The 16,188-nt window shown below is 41.0% G+C and overlaps 1 protein-coding gene across 1 annotated transcript in view; it reads right to left on the reverse strand.

The window, feature by feature from the left end:
- Positions 1-2,952: 2,952 nt before the first annotated feature.
- trim71 (tripartite motif containing 71, E3 ubiquitin protein ligase) overlaps positions 2,953-16,188 on the reverse strand; it is a 49,501-nt gene continuing 36,265 nt past the window's right edge. Inside the window, exons 3-7 of the mRNA XM_034161281.1 lie at positions 11,860-11,994; positions 6,988-7,230; positions 4,134-4,631; positions 3,719-3,859; positions 2,953-3,526 (exon numbers count right to left, since the gene is read on the reverse strand). Coding sequence (XP_034017172.1) covers positions 2,954-3,526; positions 3,719-3,859; positions 4,134-4,631; positions 6,988-7,230; positions 11,860-11,994 — 1,590 coding nt within the window. The 3' untranslated portion in view covers position 2,953. The remainder of the gene's footprint in view (positions 3,527-3,718; positions 3,860-4,133; positions 4,632-6,987; positions 7,231-11,859; positions 11,995-16,188) is intronic.

A 16,188-nucleotide genomic window follows, 5' to 3' on the forward strand; every position in this document is an offset into this window, starting at 1 on the left:
TCACATAGCACTACTATTATTCTGAACACTACTGTATGACACCAGCGATCTCAAAAGCCACATTCGTCACAATGAAATACTTGTAAATTGTGTTGAAACTAGAGGTTATTTTGTGCATTTAAAGGCAGGCTGCTGTCTCAACTTTCTCTTCACGCCAACAGCATGAAGGTCATGTCATCATGAGGTAAAGATAACCGGGGTGGGCATCAATCAGAAAAAAAGAGGATTTATCCCCAGGAATTCTGATCTATGATAAACTGGTCCAGTGACATGAATGCCAACCGTGTTTGGCACGGAACTCTCAGAGGTCATTTTGGCACAATGTTTTCATCTGAAATATTTGGTTTCCCGATGATGAAGGCATAGTGTACCAGGCAACATACAGCAGATTCAACAAACCCAAACTGTTCAGCTAGAAAGACTCCTGTAACAAACCTTCTACCTAAACCTGAAATACAGCAGCATGAACTTTGGTCCTAAAAGATACCGAACACGTGGAGAACTGTAACACAAGACTCAAAGAATGAAGTACATTTGTAATCCAGAACTATCTTCTTAGATATCATTAAATAAGAATCAAAAACTAGACTAGACACAAGTTGAGGTATTTGAATTGCAAGTAGGTATGTACGACATACTTGAGGTATTTAGGTACTGAGGTATATGAAATAAAAAACAAAAACAAAGATAAATCAATCAATCAATAAGGTAAATGATATCTAAGATATGAGGATGTAAATCCTGATTATGTGCAGACGGCCCCCTCAAACCTCATAGGTGAGAAGCAGTCGATGAATCTTAATAGGTCCCCAATATTCTCTGTTCAGGAATGGGCAAACAGAGTCCTTGTCTAGTGCTTCCAGTGGAACACATTGAACAGAGGGCACGGGAATTCAAAACCCCACAGTGCATTCAACACAACGGTGTACACGCAGTATTATTTTCTATAGTCATTGGATGCAAAGGCTAATTTCATGTGCTATGCTGAGCCAGTGGAAGGCATCATATTGATAAGCACCGGGCACTAAACTGAGGAACAGGTGTCATTTAACGGGCTGAAGTCACTTGGTGTTGGTGTAATATCTCTGCAGACATAAGGCAAATACTAGTACATTTTGAAATTTGCCTCACACAGGTGACGCTTATGTCTGAGCTGGATTTTTAAGTACTTCTGCACAAAAACTGTGACCCAAACATACCGTAAACTTCCAGTTTTAAGTCTCAATTTGACAGTGCTATGAACTCAACTCCACGAGTTTTCTGGACTTGCACTCAGCAATAATGATTATTTAACAAACAAATAAAAAAGTCATCTTTTAAAAAAAAAAAAAAGGTGGGGGGGGGGGGGGGGCACTTTAACTGGCAAATCTATGATGGCCATTATGCAGAAATTCTAACTTTGACTCTACTACTTGGTCTATAAAACATCTTTAGAGGACTGGTCGACTAGTGTGTGAGTTAGAGAGACCTCCAACTCCAAGTATCAATAAATAGGGCGGGGCTTTGTTTTACGCACTCAATGGACTGGACTAAATCCTAGCCCCTAGGAACCAAAACACAGTGGCTTTCAACCACAATTCTAAATCCAAAGGATTGTTTAGTTAGGCCTTAATCTGATGTTAATTATGTCCTCTGGGTGGCCATATTAGGTGTTTACTTCTGAGGCTTTTGTCATACAAGCTGCCTCGCAAAACGAAAAGGAAAAAAAAAGAAAAAAAAGGTGTCATTCCATCAAATGATAAAATCTTTAAACTATGATCAACAATAGATACCCATCTTGGAAAATTAATCTCCAAAATTAACTGGCGGGCCATCATTTTCCTAGAAGAGATGGAGCTCTCCTTGCACACTGATCTTTGCAAAGTGATGACCCACGTTATCTAACTTTATCACAAGATTAGGTCACCCTGTCTTACGAGACACGGGTGTGTATCAAGGCGTCTGGATAATAGAACACTGAATATATGGGTTTATTACAGCGAGTGTTTCATCTGAGGATCATCTGAAGGATTTGGGGGATCATATCCTGAATGCTATAATTTTACTCTTTAATAAATTCATCAAGTCAGCATCCATTATAATCAATTAGCCAGTAAAGCTATAGAGACAAAACTGATCATTTCAGTCCGTCTCCCGTGACCTGAGCTAATTTTGATTCTGTCAAGTTTGACATCGCGTCACACCTTTCCTCTTAGGTCATCATGACACCACCATCTCCACGGAGCTGGATAGAGACAAGGGTAACTAACTATCCTGTGATATCATACCCTAGTTTCCTCTCCAAGTGAAGCCTTCCAAACAGACTAAATCATACAGCCTCTCCAGCAGTCTGAGTATTGTCTCAGCAACAACATTCTGGAGTTTCTCCAAACTCATATTCCAAATGCACAGCAAAAAATTCCCTTAATCCTGTGCAAATATCAACCGAAGAGTCTTTTTTTTGTCTCTCTTAAATAAAAGTATAGAGGTAGACGTTTCTTCTTTGTAAAACTTCACGGACTAAACCTCTGCTCTGTGACTATGAGTACATTCATAAAAGAGCTAAGTGAGGTAGGTATGGAGCAGAGGATACAAGATTTCAAGAAAAGCGTAATTCCCTGAGATGGACATATTTAAGGAGAGCTTGCACAGATAATTAAGAGTAGCTGAGACTGGTGAAGGGAAAATGGCTCTTCTTTTTTTTAAAAATGATTATCATTTTCTACAGTTCCTTATATTAAACAAACAACAAATATTTGATTTGGAGAATATCAATGGAAAAATAAATCATAGTTTTATCAGTTTCCCTTCATTCAACATAGTCTTAATCCTCTATGAGCTCTCCTCCTGTTGTGTTTTGATTCATTCTCTCCATTTCCTTCATCAAGAAAAATACGGAAAAAAAAAAAACACGAAGGAAGAGAATGCAAAAACAACAACAAAAAAAAAAAACAAAACAAAAAAACCCAACCCTTTAGAACTTGAGAATGCGATTATTTCCAAAATCAACAACCATAATGACTCCATCGGGTGTCACAGCCACACCAGAGGGGCGATCCATTTGTCCAAACCCACTCCCCTGTGTGCCAAATTTGCATAAGAAGTTCCCATTAGGCTCAAACACTTGGACTCGGTGGTTGCGAGAGTCGGCCACGATAATGCGGTTCTCCTGGTCCACGGCGACACCCTGAGGCCTTAAAAACTGGCCGTTCCCAGTGCCCTCAGAGCCCAGGAAGCGAGCCGACTGACAGTCCGGCCGAATGACCAGGAGCCGGTGGTTGTTGAAGTCAGTTACCACCAGGTGGTCTTCGTGGTTAAAGGCCACTCCCCTGGGCGAGTCGAAGTGTTTCCACAGAGCCCCTTCAAAGCCGTACTTGTTGAGGAAGGAGCCGTCAGGGGTAAATAGCTGCACACGGTGGTTTCTGGTGTCTGAAACCAGGATCTTACCCTCAGAGTTGACAGCCACATCCCAGGGATAGTTGAACTGCCCATTTTTGGTACCCTTTTCCCCAAACTTCAGCAGAAACTGGCCTTCAAAAGTAAACACCTGCCAGACAATGCAAAGGTCTTCAAGTTTACAATAACCACAACAGTTTTTGTAGTATCTTCCACTTTTTTTAAACCGATTCCTTAAAAGTATAAACAGAAATTATCCTGTAGCAGTTGATGAATGTATGACCAAAGTGGAATATAAGCATTTATACAAAATCACGAGGTTGGAATGTGTTTGTTTTTGTACCTGCACACGGTGATTGTCCTTATCGGCCACAATGATTCGCCTCTGACTGTCACATGCAACCCCAGCTGGACGATCAAACTGACCAGGCCGGGAACCCAGAGAGCCAAACTTATGGTGGAAGGCACCACAAGGTTTGAATATCTGGAGAGGAATGCAGCAAAATAAAAAACTTGTTTTTGGAACCTTTGTGCTTCACTAGATCTTTGCAGTCCATCAGGTACTGATGATGACGATAAATAAATGGATAAATATGTTTACATAACACAGTGGTCAAACTCAGTTGCTGTATTTCTAAGATACTGCCAATGAAACATGCTAATATGAGCTTTAGGAGAAAAATATTGACATATTTAGTATAACTTGGTACAAGACTTTACAAATCAGAATACATCAGAGCAAGAAGGTAATGTTCTACCTGTATGCGGTTATTGCTGCGGTCAGCCACCACCACATATCCCTCCTTATCTACGCCGATGCCCCAAGGACGGCACAGCTGACCGTCTCCCTCCCCCTCGCACCCAAACGATGACACTTGGGAGCCCAAGGAGCCGTAGCTTCTTCCTGACTTGACAATCACCTTGAAGGGGCTGCCCTGGATGTGCTGGTTACACACCAACACCGACACGAGGTGCTCCCCCTCATTTTTAGGCACGTAGCTGACGGTGTACGAGCCATTCTGGTGGTCTGTAATCTCTGCTGCAGACAGGTTTCCATCAGTAACTGACATGACCACTGCAGACACTGTGTCACCACCAGAAAGACGTGGCTCGCCGTCATGGTCGTATCCTATCAAAGTAAAGGAGGCAGGCTTGCCACGAAGTGCACTTTTCAGACCGTCCCCATGGGCTTTGGTGACAGGGGCAAAGGCTCCACTGCTTATCAGGCCCATGGACTGGATGGCTATGTACAGAGCCTGTAGGATCAGACAGAAGAAATCCATGTTATCTCTGCTCAAGAAGCCAGATGAAAAGGCCAACTACTACTAATAAAAGCACCTTGACCCTTGGACGAATTTGATCCCTGCACTGGCACAAAAGTGAGTGCCAGTGAGTAAACACGGCATAAACTGTTGTAAAGTGCATGTGAACTGTGCGCGGCTATGTGCCAGTGCGCAAAGAAAATTTTAAAATGTTCAAAACTTCTGGCACGGATTAATTTCGTTAACTAGTCGTAGACACTGCGGAACCTATTCAAAAACACTGCATGTCACTACATGTCGTACCGCGTAGCACATCGGAACGATTATGACTAGATGTCACAGCTATAATAAACATAAGTTTACAACTACATTATCTAACTCATAAGAAGAAATGAAAATACACCTGTTTTACCAATCCATTTCAATATATATATATATTTTATAAATATTACTGAGGAGACAAGATTCCAAATGCGTTCTCCACCTCATAACGCACACAAGACAACCTGCAGCTGTAGATCAATTCTCTGTGATTCCTGGAAAGATGGGAGAATGGTTTCATACGCTAAATTCTAAGAGAAAATACATCATTGGCGATGAAATTATTATTTTATATAGCGTGGCGTCCAGCGGGATAAAGCAGAATGCATTGGCACGACAAATTGTGCGGCGGTGTGAGGATCAAATTTGTGCAAATGTCAAGGTGTTTCTGTGTAGGCTCTCAGTTGTCCAGGTGGTTTCCATAGTAGAGAAGCTTGAATCTTCGACTGGACTGGGTTGCTTGACGTGAGGACGTTTCGCTTCAAATCACAGAAGCTTCCTCAGCTAAAATTCTTGCTCTGGTAGTCTGACTTCTGTCTTGACTCTTGTAGAGAAGAATAAACCAGAAGCCAACAAAAGCTGGAGTTTTTTTAACCTAACCAGACCCCACCTACCGAGAGGCTGACTGCTATAGGCTAGTGACTAAACAATAGCTCTAATTAGCACCTATTGTGCTCTAGTTTAGCACTCTCCTAATGACAGGACGGAAGCCTCCCCTGATGGCTGATGATCAAAGAGCAACAACTTGTACGGAAAGCCCTCACAGTATGTGGGTACCCACGCTGGTCTCTGGACAAAGTGCAGAAGTCCCAGAAAGCAAAGGAGTCAGCCTCCCCTGAGGGAGCCATCAGGGGAGGCTTCCGTCCTGTCATGAGGAGAGTGCTAACTAGAGCACAATAGGTGCTAATTAGAGCTATTGTTTAGTCAGTAGCCTATAGCAGTCAGCCTCTCGGTAGGTGGTGTCTGGTTAGGTTAAAAAACTCCAGCTTTTGTTGGCTTCTGGTTTATTCTTCTCTACAAGAGTCAAGACAGAAGTCAGACTACCAGAGCAAGAATTTTAGCTGAGGAAGCTTCTGTGATTTGAAGCGAAACGTCCTCACGTCAAGCAACCCAGTCCAGTCGAAGATTCAAGCTTCTCTACTAAATGTCAAGGTGCCTAAAGTCAAAATCAGTATTTGTGTGGGACTCAGAGATCCAGAAGAGTCCCAAGTTGCTTTTTTGGTTAAATAGTTCATTTTTAGGGGCTGATACTGATCGTATTAGGGAGTTAATTTAGAATAATGATATATACATAAAAAATGGTGATGATTCCTAATATTTCATTATCAATCTCCTATGACAAAGAAATGTAACTGAGGCTTTACATAAAATAGACTTCTAGTCTGTTCTGGCCTCATCTAATTGGTGGAATAGCGACCACTTGTCTGCTGTCTATGTAAAATGAATGACAGGTGGTTGCTTTTCCTCAGTCTCACCAAGGGGTGATAGGGTCCCAGCCATGCTTGACAGGATTATAAACAATGCCGTCAGAGCTCTCTATGCTGGACAATCTGTGTGATGATTCCATTTGCAACAGACAAAATGACTTCTGGATTGTTTATTCAGTAAAATTAATTTTTCACATGTTCAAAAAGAACTCCTGTATTGATATGCTCATGAAAGGCTCATGTCGGCCAACTGATATGTTGTTGGGTTCTAATGGTGTGCACAGTGTTCAACAGGTAGCAGACAAACTACATGTAAATTCAACCACTGCTGTTTATTATTTTCCATTATATGTTGAGCATCTACTAACCATTTACTAACTTCATCTGGTGACTTAAACGTAGCCATTTAATTGCCATTTGACGTCGTCATTTGGTGTTCTTTTATTTTGGTGAATTACAAGGTGACACTGCTTATGTCAGCAATAATTTTATTTCTGAGAACACTGTCCAAATATATATATATATATATATATATATATATATATATAAATAAACCCATCAAAGTGGGATCTTTGATTCCTGACAGATGCTCCAGGGCCTACCTGGTCTGGAGGAGTGAACATAAAGCGATCATCCTCCTGTGGCTGCAGCAGTCCCCTGAGAGCCTTGAGTTCATGGATCTGAGTCAACATTCGCTCTCTAGCCAGGAGCACATCTAAATGGCGGCCCTCATCTAACACCTGGCTAACGGCAGCGATGGTACTGTCCAGCTTGGTCAGATTCTGATGCAGTTTCTCCACCTGCAGGTAGAGAGATTTGGCCTTCACCTGACGGATCTTCTCCACCTGCAAGGAGAGAGAAGACAGGGATGTGTTCATTTACTTTATTTAATACATACAGCCCTTATAGTTTTTAAAGTATCATACCACCTATATTAATGTTTGAAGCTAATATACACAGTCTGTCAGTCTATATTTATCAATATTCAAAATCTAATTTACCTTCATAGCTGTTCAACCAAGTCTTCTACCACATATCATCAACACTGATAGAAATATTCTCTTTATGGTACACATAAAGGTCAGAGGTGATTGGGCAGTGGATTGAGTTGAATATTCTTATATATGACAATCACAATATCAGTCACTTAAAGGTGCTTCTTCTGAAAAAGGTCGAACCTGACCCATCCGCTGAGCAAGCACACTGGGAATAGTGTTCAGAAAAAAAAAAAACAATTCCTTGAGAATTTTGATGACAGAAAGGAACCTCAAACACACCAGACTCAGTGTGGTGACTGTCCCTCCACATATCCTGCACCTCCCTTATATACTTCTCTGCCACACCAAACGTCCTCATATAATACCACATCTTTTCTCTTGGCACAATGCCATTAGCTTTCTTTAAGTCCACAAACAAACAAACAATACAGCTATTTTTGGCCTTCTGTCCACTTCTCCATGAGCACTCTCAGAGCAAATATTGCATCTGTAGTGCTCAGTCTGTGTAATTTAAAGCTATTCATACTTAAAATTATGGAAAATTCTTGTTTGAACATTGTTGGTCTTTGATGGATAAGTCTTTGCCATAGGAATTTCATGCTTTTCTATGCATCTACTTTCAGATTATTATTTCCCGCCTTGTGGCACTAACTTGTGACTGACTACTATGAAATTTGGCAGGCAGCTTTTTGTTCATTTTTCTGTCATTGCACCATGTTTCATGTTTATTGGATTTAATCATCTTAATAACAGACACATAAGTGTCCATTAAATGTATGCGCAGGTTGTGGAACGTACGCAGACCGCCTCCCGAGCCCCCACAAAGCCAATGTGAACTAAAAATGAAAATCTGAGCGAAAAACAATAGGATTTCCAGCTCTGCTGGAAATGGGAACAGCGGTACATTGCAACCACTAATAACTATTGATATGGCACTTTACAGTACAAAATTCTATCATTGAAAGTGCTTTGACATCAACAGTAACACTTTGAAATTAGCATAACTAAAAGTAGTACAAATTAAACAGTCCAAGAAATAATACAAAATGCCTAAAATACACCCTAATACAACAAAACTGAAAATGTGTGGACATGATTTAAAGTACAGCACACACTATTCACAACACAAACATTGCCAAATGTTTAACAGACCAAGTTCTCTCCAGTGATTAACTTGACTAGGCAGAACTACAGTCAAAACTGACATACAACTCATAAATGATGTTGGAGAGAATAAATGTGTCTTTCGTCTGGATTGAAAAGACTCAGAATCAGACTGTTCCATCCCAACAGCAAACTATCCAATAGAAGAGGCTATAATAACATTATTGCTGTGTTATTATGATGCGCAAGACATTTTTTAAATTCAACACATGCAGATGCAGTGAAAAGTTAGGCCGCTGTGTGTAAAAATGTGAACGCAGCAGCCACAAACTTAAAAAATTAATTAATTCTATGCCAGGCAGCAAGTTGTTTGCGTCATGCTATTTGCATGTCATTCATCCTCAGAGTGAATGAGGTTACCCCCCCGACACACACACACACACACACATATAATATCTAAATGTAACCAGCATTTATGTTATCACAGTGCAGTCAGAAAAAAAAAGAGCTTTAAAGAGTTTGGGAGAATCTGAGAAGGATGGACGGAACCATGTCTTTGTGCTGTCTGACAAAGTACAGCACAAAAGCTTTTATGGTGAGTGTGACTTCAGATGGCAGGGAGGGTCTCCAAAAGATACAAAAAAAGTCAAAAGAGAGGGGGCGCTCTTTGTTAGTCCTTGGCACAGTTGGAACTGCAATTTGCATTTGTGTGGCTAGAGTTACACTTTATAGCCAAAAAGGACAAAGAACCAATCTTAGGTTTTCTGATGGGTGGAGAAATTGTAATCCCTCATCCGAAAGCAACAGCAGGTAAAACTGGTCAAAAAAGAATTTGTTTGAGATTTTACATTGCAAAAAAATGGTGTTAAAGGAGACATTAATGTTCTTTGATGTGCACAAGAGTCACCAGTGCAACTCCTGCTGCGCACGCACACACACACACACACACACACACACACACACACACACACACACACACACACACACACACACACACACACACACACACTTGTACCTATCAAGTGTCCTTTTTTACCCTGAAGACAGATTTCAGTGCCTTTATTCTGGGTTTTGAATTCTGCTCAGGCTACCTGTCTGTGTCCCTGGACAGGATATTTAAGCTGCAATCTGGACCATGTCTAAGAACCTTACAACCCAAAAGTCCAGTTTGTTTGACTCGTGCGTGCTCTGGGCCGTAGCCTGGTCCAGTGGTGTTTAGCAGTCTGGGGGGGGGGGAACCAAATGTCCCTTTGTCTGGAAGTACTACATTTCACACACCTGTAGCGACATCCTGAGTGTAAACAGTGTGCTGAGCCGTTCTTTCAACAGTGTGTGGGGTATTTTACGAGCTAAAACGACTGCTCCAGATTGCTCCAGGTCAGCTTAAAGCGCCACAGATGTGTTGCGTGGTATTTCTGCCACAATCCCAAACCAACTTTGTAGATTTATCTCTTCGAGTGCCTCTTTAGCACTGCATCCTGGAAGTGTCTTAATTTGTTCACTGTGAAACATCGTGATAATACTATGAGCAGTTGAAACAGGGACTTCAAGATCTTCGGTGATTGTCCTTTGGAATTTAAGAATAGCATTTTTGACACTTTTAGGCTGTTCTCAATTTTGCCTAGTATCTAGGGGAGCTATGACCACTACCTTTGCACCCCCCCAGGATGAAACCAAACCAACTGTTTTAGGTTCCTTAGATGACCCCAAAACACAATCAGGATGTTCCCAAAAATAAAAACTGCATAAAGTCAGTTATCTAAGATGGCCGCCAAAATAGTTTTTTTTTTTTTTTCACTAAAACACCTTTAAACAACATATAAACAACTTAAATATCACAGAGATTCAATGGGAAGACCATTGCAGGTCATTCATAGGTTTAAGATTCAAAATGGCCGCCAATAGACCCTTATCATTAAAATACATAGTAGGAACAAACAATGACAGAAATCATTAGTGTTTTAGTGAAAAAAACTCTATTTTGGTGGCCATCTTGGATAACTAGCTAGAGGCCAGTTTTTATTTTTGGGAGCATCCTGATTGTGTTTTGGGGTCATCTAAGGAACCTAAAAAAATTGGTTTGGTGTAGTCCTTAGTAAGAAGAAACTGGAAATAATCTGGCCCTCTTAGTTAATTGAGGTCCTGTAAACACAGACGATGAAACATATTTGTTCTGTCCAGTTTTTATATATATATATATATATATATACATATATATATATACCGTATTTTCCGGACTATAAGTCGCACTTTTTTACATGTTTTGGCCGGGGGTGCGACCTATACTCCGGTGCGACTTATAAATGAAAAATATACCGGTAGGATCTCAATTAATTTACTGTAACAAAACAATTTTACGTGACAGAGTCGATCTATGTTTTAAAATGGCCACCGGAAAAGGAAATGCAATGCATCATGGGCACTGTAGTATGACGGCCATCCTATAGTTCACGCTGGTCGCGATAACCAATCAGAGAACAGAACTTTGGATGCGTATTCCTCACCTCACCCACAGCGTGTGAAGCTGACGAACTCGGTGCTTGCTGTTATTCTGGCTTGGCGAACAGAACAGCTTCAACCCTTGGATATCAGTGTGAGCAGAGTTGACGCTGAGAGCTGCATGGGAGCACTGAGCGATGGCGGAGGATTAGCGTCTCCACTTGGAAGGAGCTGGATCGACACCGCTGGGTGGTCATGAGCTGCGCAGGTAGGCGCTGCATGGTTCGGCTCGCAATGTGGTCCGCAAAATACAAACATATCCGTAGGTAAAATGCAGCTCACGAGAGGGCACTCGAGGCTTGTGTGACTGTTCCTGCGACTTCTGACTACCATAGAAAAATAAAAATTTTAACGTTACTGATAACATAACAAGACAACGGAGAAGGCCCGAAAAAATGCCACCAAAAAGAAAATCATACTCTGCAGATTACAAGTTGCGACTGGTGAAATATGCATCCGAAAACGGTAGCCGTCACAATATTATCATCTGAACTTTTCATGTTAACATACCTGTATGTCCATGGGACTTATAGTCCAGTGGACCTTATTTATGGTTTATTTTTCTTTATAATGGATAAAGTGGCTGGTGCGACTTATACTCCGGTGCGACTTATTTATGGTTTGTTTTTCTTTATAATGGATAAAGTGGCTGGTGCGACTTATACTCCGGTGCGACTTATAGTCCGGAAAATACGGTGTGTATATATATAGGGGGTTGTTCTAATTCCTGGCTAATGCAAGATTTTTTGTTGTAAAAAAAAAAAAAAAAAAAAAATTTAATTAATTAATTACTGTATGGCAGCAGGACTCCTTATGTTAACAGGATATCTTCAGTAGCACCAGGGTAATAATTTGCAAATGGCAACAGCTCACCTTCCACAGTAGTTCACACTCCCTCTCCTCCAGTGCTTTCTTGTGACTGAGGACAAGAGCCTTCACCTCAGTCTGCACGACCTTGGCCTTGAGCTCCACCTGCTCTGCCATGGCTTGGACCTTGTCCATACTTAGCTAGCAAAACACAACACAAGTGATGTTAGCTTGCTGAAGCAACAGAACATTAATTATTACAGTCAGTTGTACCAAGACAGAAACAGTACGACCCCACATCTGAAAAAGTGGGGATGAAATGGTAAATTGGGGGGGGGGGTGAAATGGATGAAGAAAACCAACGCCTAGATTTGATGTTTTTTCCTGTTTTGCAATCCTTCTGTACTCCACTCAAACATGAAACTGTGAATTGGGATACAACAGGCACCACTCCCAGTTTCTTCACTCACATCCGCAGAAGCCTATAATTCTTTCAGAGAGGTCATGGTGTCTTGGTGGCTTCCCTCACTAGTGTCCTTTCAGCATAATCACTCAATTTTTGGAAACTGCCTACTAGGACACAGATTTGCTGTTCTGATTGCACTTCTTAATATATATACTAAGAGACAACTGTATGTGTATTTTATATATATACAGTGCATCCAGAAAGTACTCACAGCACTTCAGTTTTCTACATTTTATGTTACAGCCTTATTCCAAAATGGGTTAAATTCATTTTTCCCCTCAAACGTCTACTCACAACACCCCATAATGACAACATGAAAAAAAGTTTTTGCGAGTTTATTATAAATAAAAACTAAGAATTCTCATTTACATAAGTATTCACACCCTTTGTTCAATACGTATAGAAGAGGAAATATATAAATAACTAAGGCTGATCAACACTACATCACATGGACGTCCAACGCCCCAGTCGTTTACTACTTGGTATGATGGATGTCCCTCCACTCCCAATAACAGGACACAGATGATCAAGAAATGTTAAACAATGTAAGCTTATGCTTCTCTCAACAATGTATAGGCCACAACTTACTTGGTTATTGTTATCGATTTCTTTCTCAGGTGTGGCTGCTCATGTAGCAGGGAAATGAAATGTGGGACAGGAAACCCACTTCAGTCACAACAGAATATAAGCAAATTTCCTTCCCCCTGTTCACAATCACTGCCCTAAAGGTGCCCCCAGTGTTTCAGTCACTGCATTAAATGTTTACAGCCACTTTTTAAACAAGTTTTTGTGGTGTATAAGAAGTCTTGTTTTTCTTTTTTTGTGGTGTACAGTAGTTCTGCGGGAGCACCCCCAATTCCATTGTAACCCCCACCCCCACGTACAATGACAATAAAGACTATTCTATTCCTACTGTGGTGATGGTTCTCAAAATGTGTCCAGAGCCAAATGTTTCTCACTGTCTTTTTTTTTAAGGCTGAGCTTCGACTCGGCATTCACAGCTGGGGTACCACGTTTGTGGAAGAACGCCGCTTTACTCACACCTGCTGTCAAGCCGAGTGCACCTGATACAGCCAATTACTTTTGGTTGGAACTAGGAAAAATGGAAAACATGCAGGCGTCTGGTTCCTCTGTGAAGAGATTAGGGTTGATTGTCCTAGTGAATCTCTCTAAAATCTTTTAAGCATTTTTGTGCCCCAAAATAGTTTTCAGTCTGATGTACTGTTACATGCCTATGAAAAGAATTTCCCCCTTAGACCTTTACTGTCTGTGTTATCACCCCCCCCCCCAACCAAAATTTATATTTATATATATATATATATATATATATATATATATATGTTAGTATTTTTGACAGCAATTTTCTCTTTAATCTCAGGTCGAAAACTACAATAAAACAAAATAAAAATTCAATTAAATAAAATAAAACTTCAACTAAATAAAAAGACATATACCCCTCCATTTTTCTTTAAGAATTCTTCCATAATCACACTTTTATGATAGTCAGCTGGCATGTTGTAATATGTTACATGAATATCTACGAAGAGATTTTGACAGACTGTTGTCAAAAATACAACAGCGTCTGGAGGGTTCAACACAAGCTGGACCATCCAAAACCAATGCTCGGCGGATCATCTCATTATAAACAAATTAGTGCCGCTACATTTACCAACGTCTCAGGAGCAGAACAACAGCTTTGGCCCCTCTTCTCCAACTCTCCCGCCTCCACATTGAGGAAACGGCAGCTGAAGCCCATTTGCAACTTGAAAGACTCTCCATCGGAGAAACCCAAGGCCTTCATTGAGTCTCATTCGGCCACGTTCTTGGTCAAAGGCCCTTTAATAGCCTCTGAACGTCGTTTGATGGAGAAAAGAATTTATGGAAAATCACTAGTGTCCTCAATCTTGAATGAACAAAGCTATAAGTGCCTTGACACTTGCACGGCTTTGATCCACACACATCGTGATGATCTCCACCCCGTGTTCCCAGCTGGACACCGCGCTTTGTTCCGCTGGATTCACCACAATGTGTGCTGGACGCTGTGTATATAAAATAATTATTCTGTAGCGGATTAATCACTTTTTTCTCAGAGTTGGCTGTTGAAAACGCCTCTAATCACTTCTGGAATCACAGAGGAACGCTCTAGCAGTAGCTTTTTTTTCCCTCTCTCGTGTAATGAATGAGGTGAAGAAGCATTTGAAACAGTCTAAAAAGGTAATTATTTGTAATGCTTATATTGTAACAGCTTGGTAAAACAGTTGCATGTTCAGTCCTTATGAGCAGCTGTAAAAGTACATTTATGACAGATTTAATATCTCGTTATAATCATTCATGAAGAATGGATAACGTGTATTTCTGCAGGGAAAATGACCAGACTGACAGGTAAGAAAGTTTTATCAGCGTTTTTACGTCATGTCATCCTTAGTATAGGTGTGTTTGGGTGGGAAAAAAAAAAAAAAATAAAAAAATAAGAGTTGGTAATTTCTTGTTATGTGTCGTGTGTCTTCAGCTGTTTGTAGCAAGGACAGTCACAGAGTGGCACAGAGTTTGAACAAAATAAAGAAGCAAAAGAATGTCTTTGTGAAGCTCAGTGCAAGTGCAAGATTATTTTTTCAACTCGAAGCTGCAGTGCAAAACTGCAGAAGAAAACGTTCGCAGCAGTTTAACCGAACGCCAACCTCCGCCTGCCCACAAGCAGGTAACACCGGTTTTAATGCTGAGATCAAGTGGCAATACAAAAACAATAGTAACACACAGTGACTCGGAGAAGCAACTTTAATCTGATTACTGATTTGGAGTATCTTGTTAGATTACTCTTTACTCAAGACAGCAGTAAGATTAGAGTAACGCATTACTAAGTAAGTTCCATCACTGCTCATAACACAGAAAAAAAAAGTCCTCTTCAAGAGGCATTTTTAACAGTTGTGACTTATACTCCAGAAAATACAGTACTTTTTTTTTTTTTTTTTTTTTTAAGAGGTACTGCAAAAACACCTAGTGATGCTTAATCAGTTGTGGAGGAAAGAATAAATAAGGACATCATGTACCTTTAGTATAAAGTGTATGACACACAATTGGGGAAATGGGGAGAAGGGAATAAATAAAATCACCCTTTATCTTTTACTGCCCACAGTTTGGGTTAAATGCACATTTTTTGCCTTTGTCCCTCTCCCGCCTCCTGTGTGTTTTATCTGGCTTTTCCTCTGGCGTTTTCTGGGAGGTTAAAGGGTGAAGCCAGACCTCACAGGGGCGAAGGGGAGGTGGGATAAGACTTCCTTTGTGATATCAGCCACAGGGATCAAAGGTCACCTAAACCTCCACAGGTCATGCTTTGCAGCCCCCAGCCTTAAGATGCATCGTGCCAACCCCCCACTGCACTCTCAGGAAGACAAAGCCTGGCAGCAGGGCCCTTTTTCCTGGTCATTCGAGGTGGGCAGCTAAAGGGTCAAATAAATCAGGCCCCCAGAAAGGGCACAGCAGGGAGGGAATTCTGGAAGAATGGGGGGAGGGGCTGTCAGTATACAATGAACAGAGGGTGGGGCCACATTTCATAGCCACTTATTTCTCTGCATTTTATTTTACGTCCTAATTTCTTGTTCTGCATGCCCCCCCTCCCCCAATCTCTCTACAACCTCCAAACACCATCTTCTTAACTTTGTCTCTTACGTACACATATCACTGATTTTCCATCATCAGCTTTTTGATCTCATCACCTTCTCCCATCTCTCATCTCTTTTTTTTCTCTCCTCACATTCCCAGAAAAGCATGGCTTCGAACACAAAGACAGTCAAACTGACCAATCACGCTGCAGAGAGAGAGACCTCCGTCCAACCAGCAGGTTACAAGTCCGATGTCAGAGGTCAGGCAAGATAATGGGAGTGGAGAGGGTGGAAATTTCCTACCTCGGGGAACTGGAGTGTGTGTGTGTG

Source organism: Thalassophryne amazonica, chromosome 20 (assembly GCF_902500255.1).
Source record: "Thalassophryne amazonica chromosome 20, fThaAma1.1, whole genome shotgun sequence".
NCBI classification, from domain to species: domain Eukaryota; kingdom Metazoa; phylum Chordata; class Actinopteri; order Batrachoidiformes; family Batrachoididae; genus Thalassophryne; species Thalassophryne amazonica.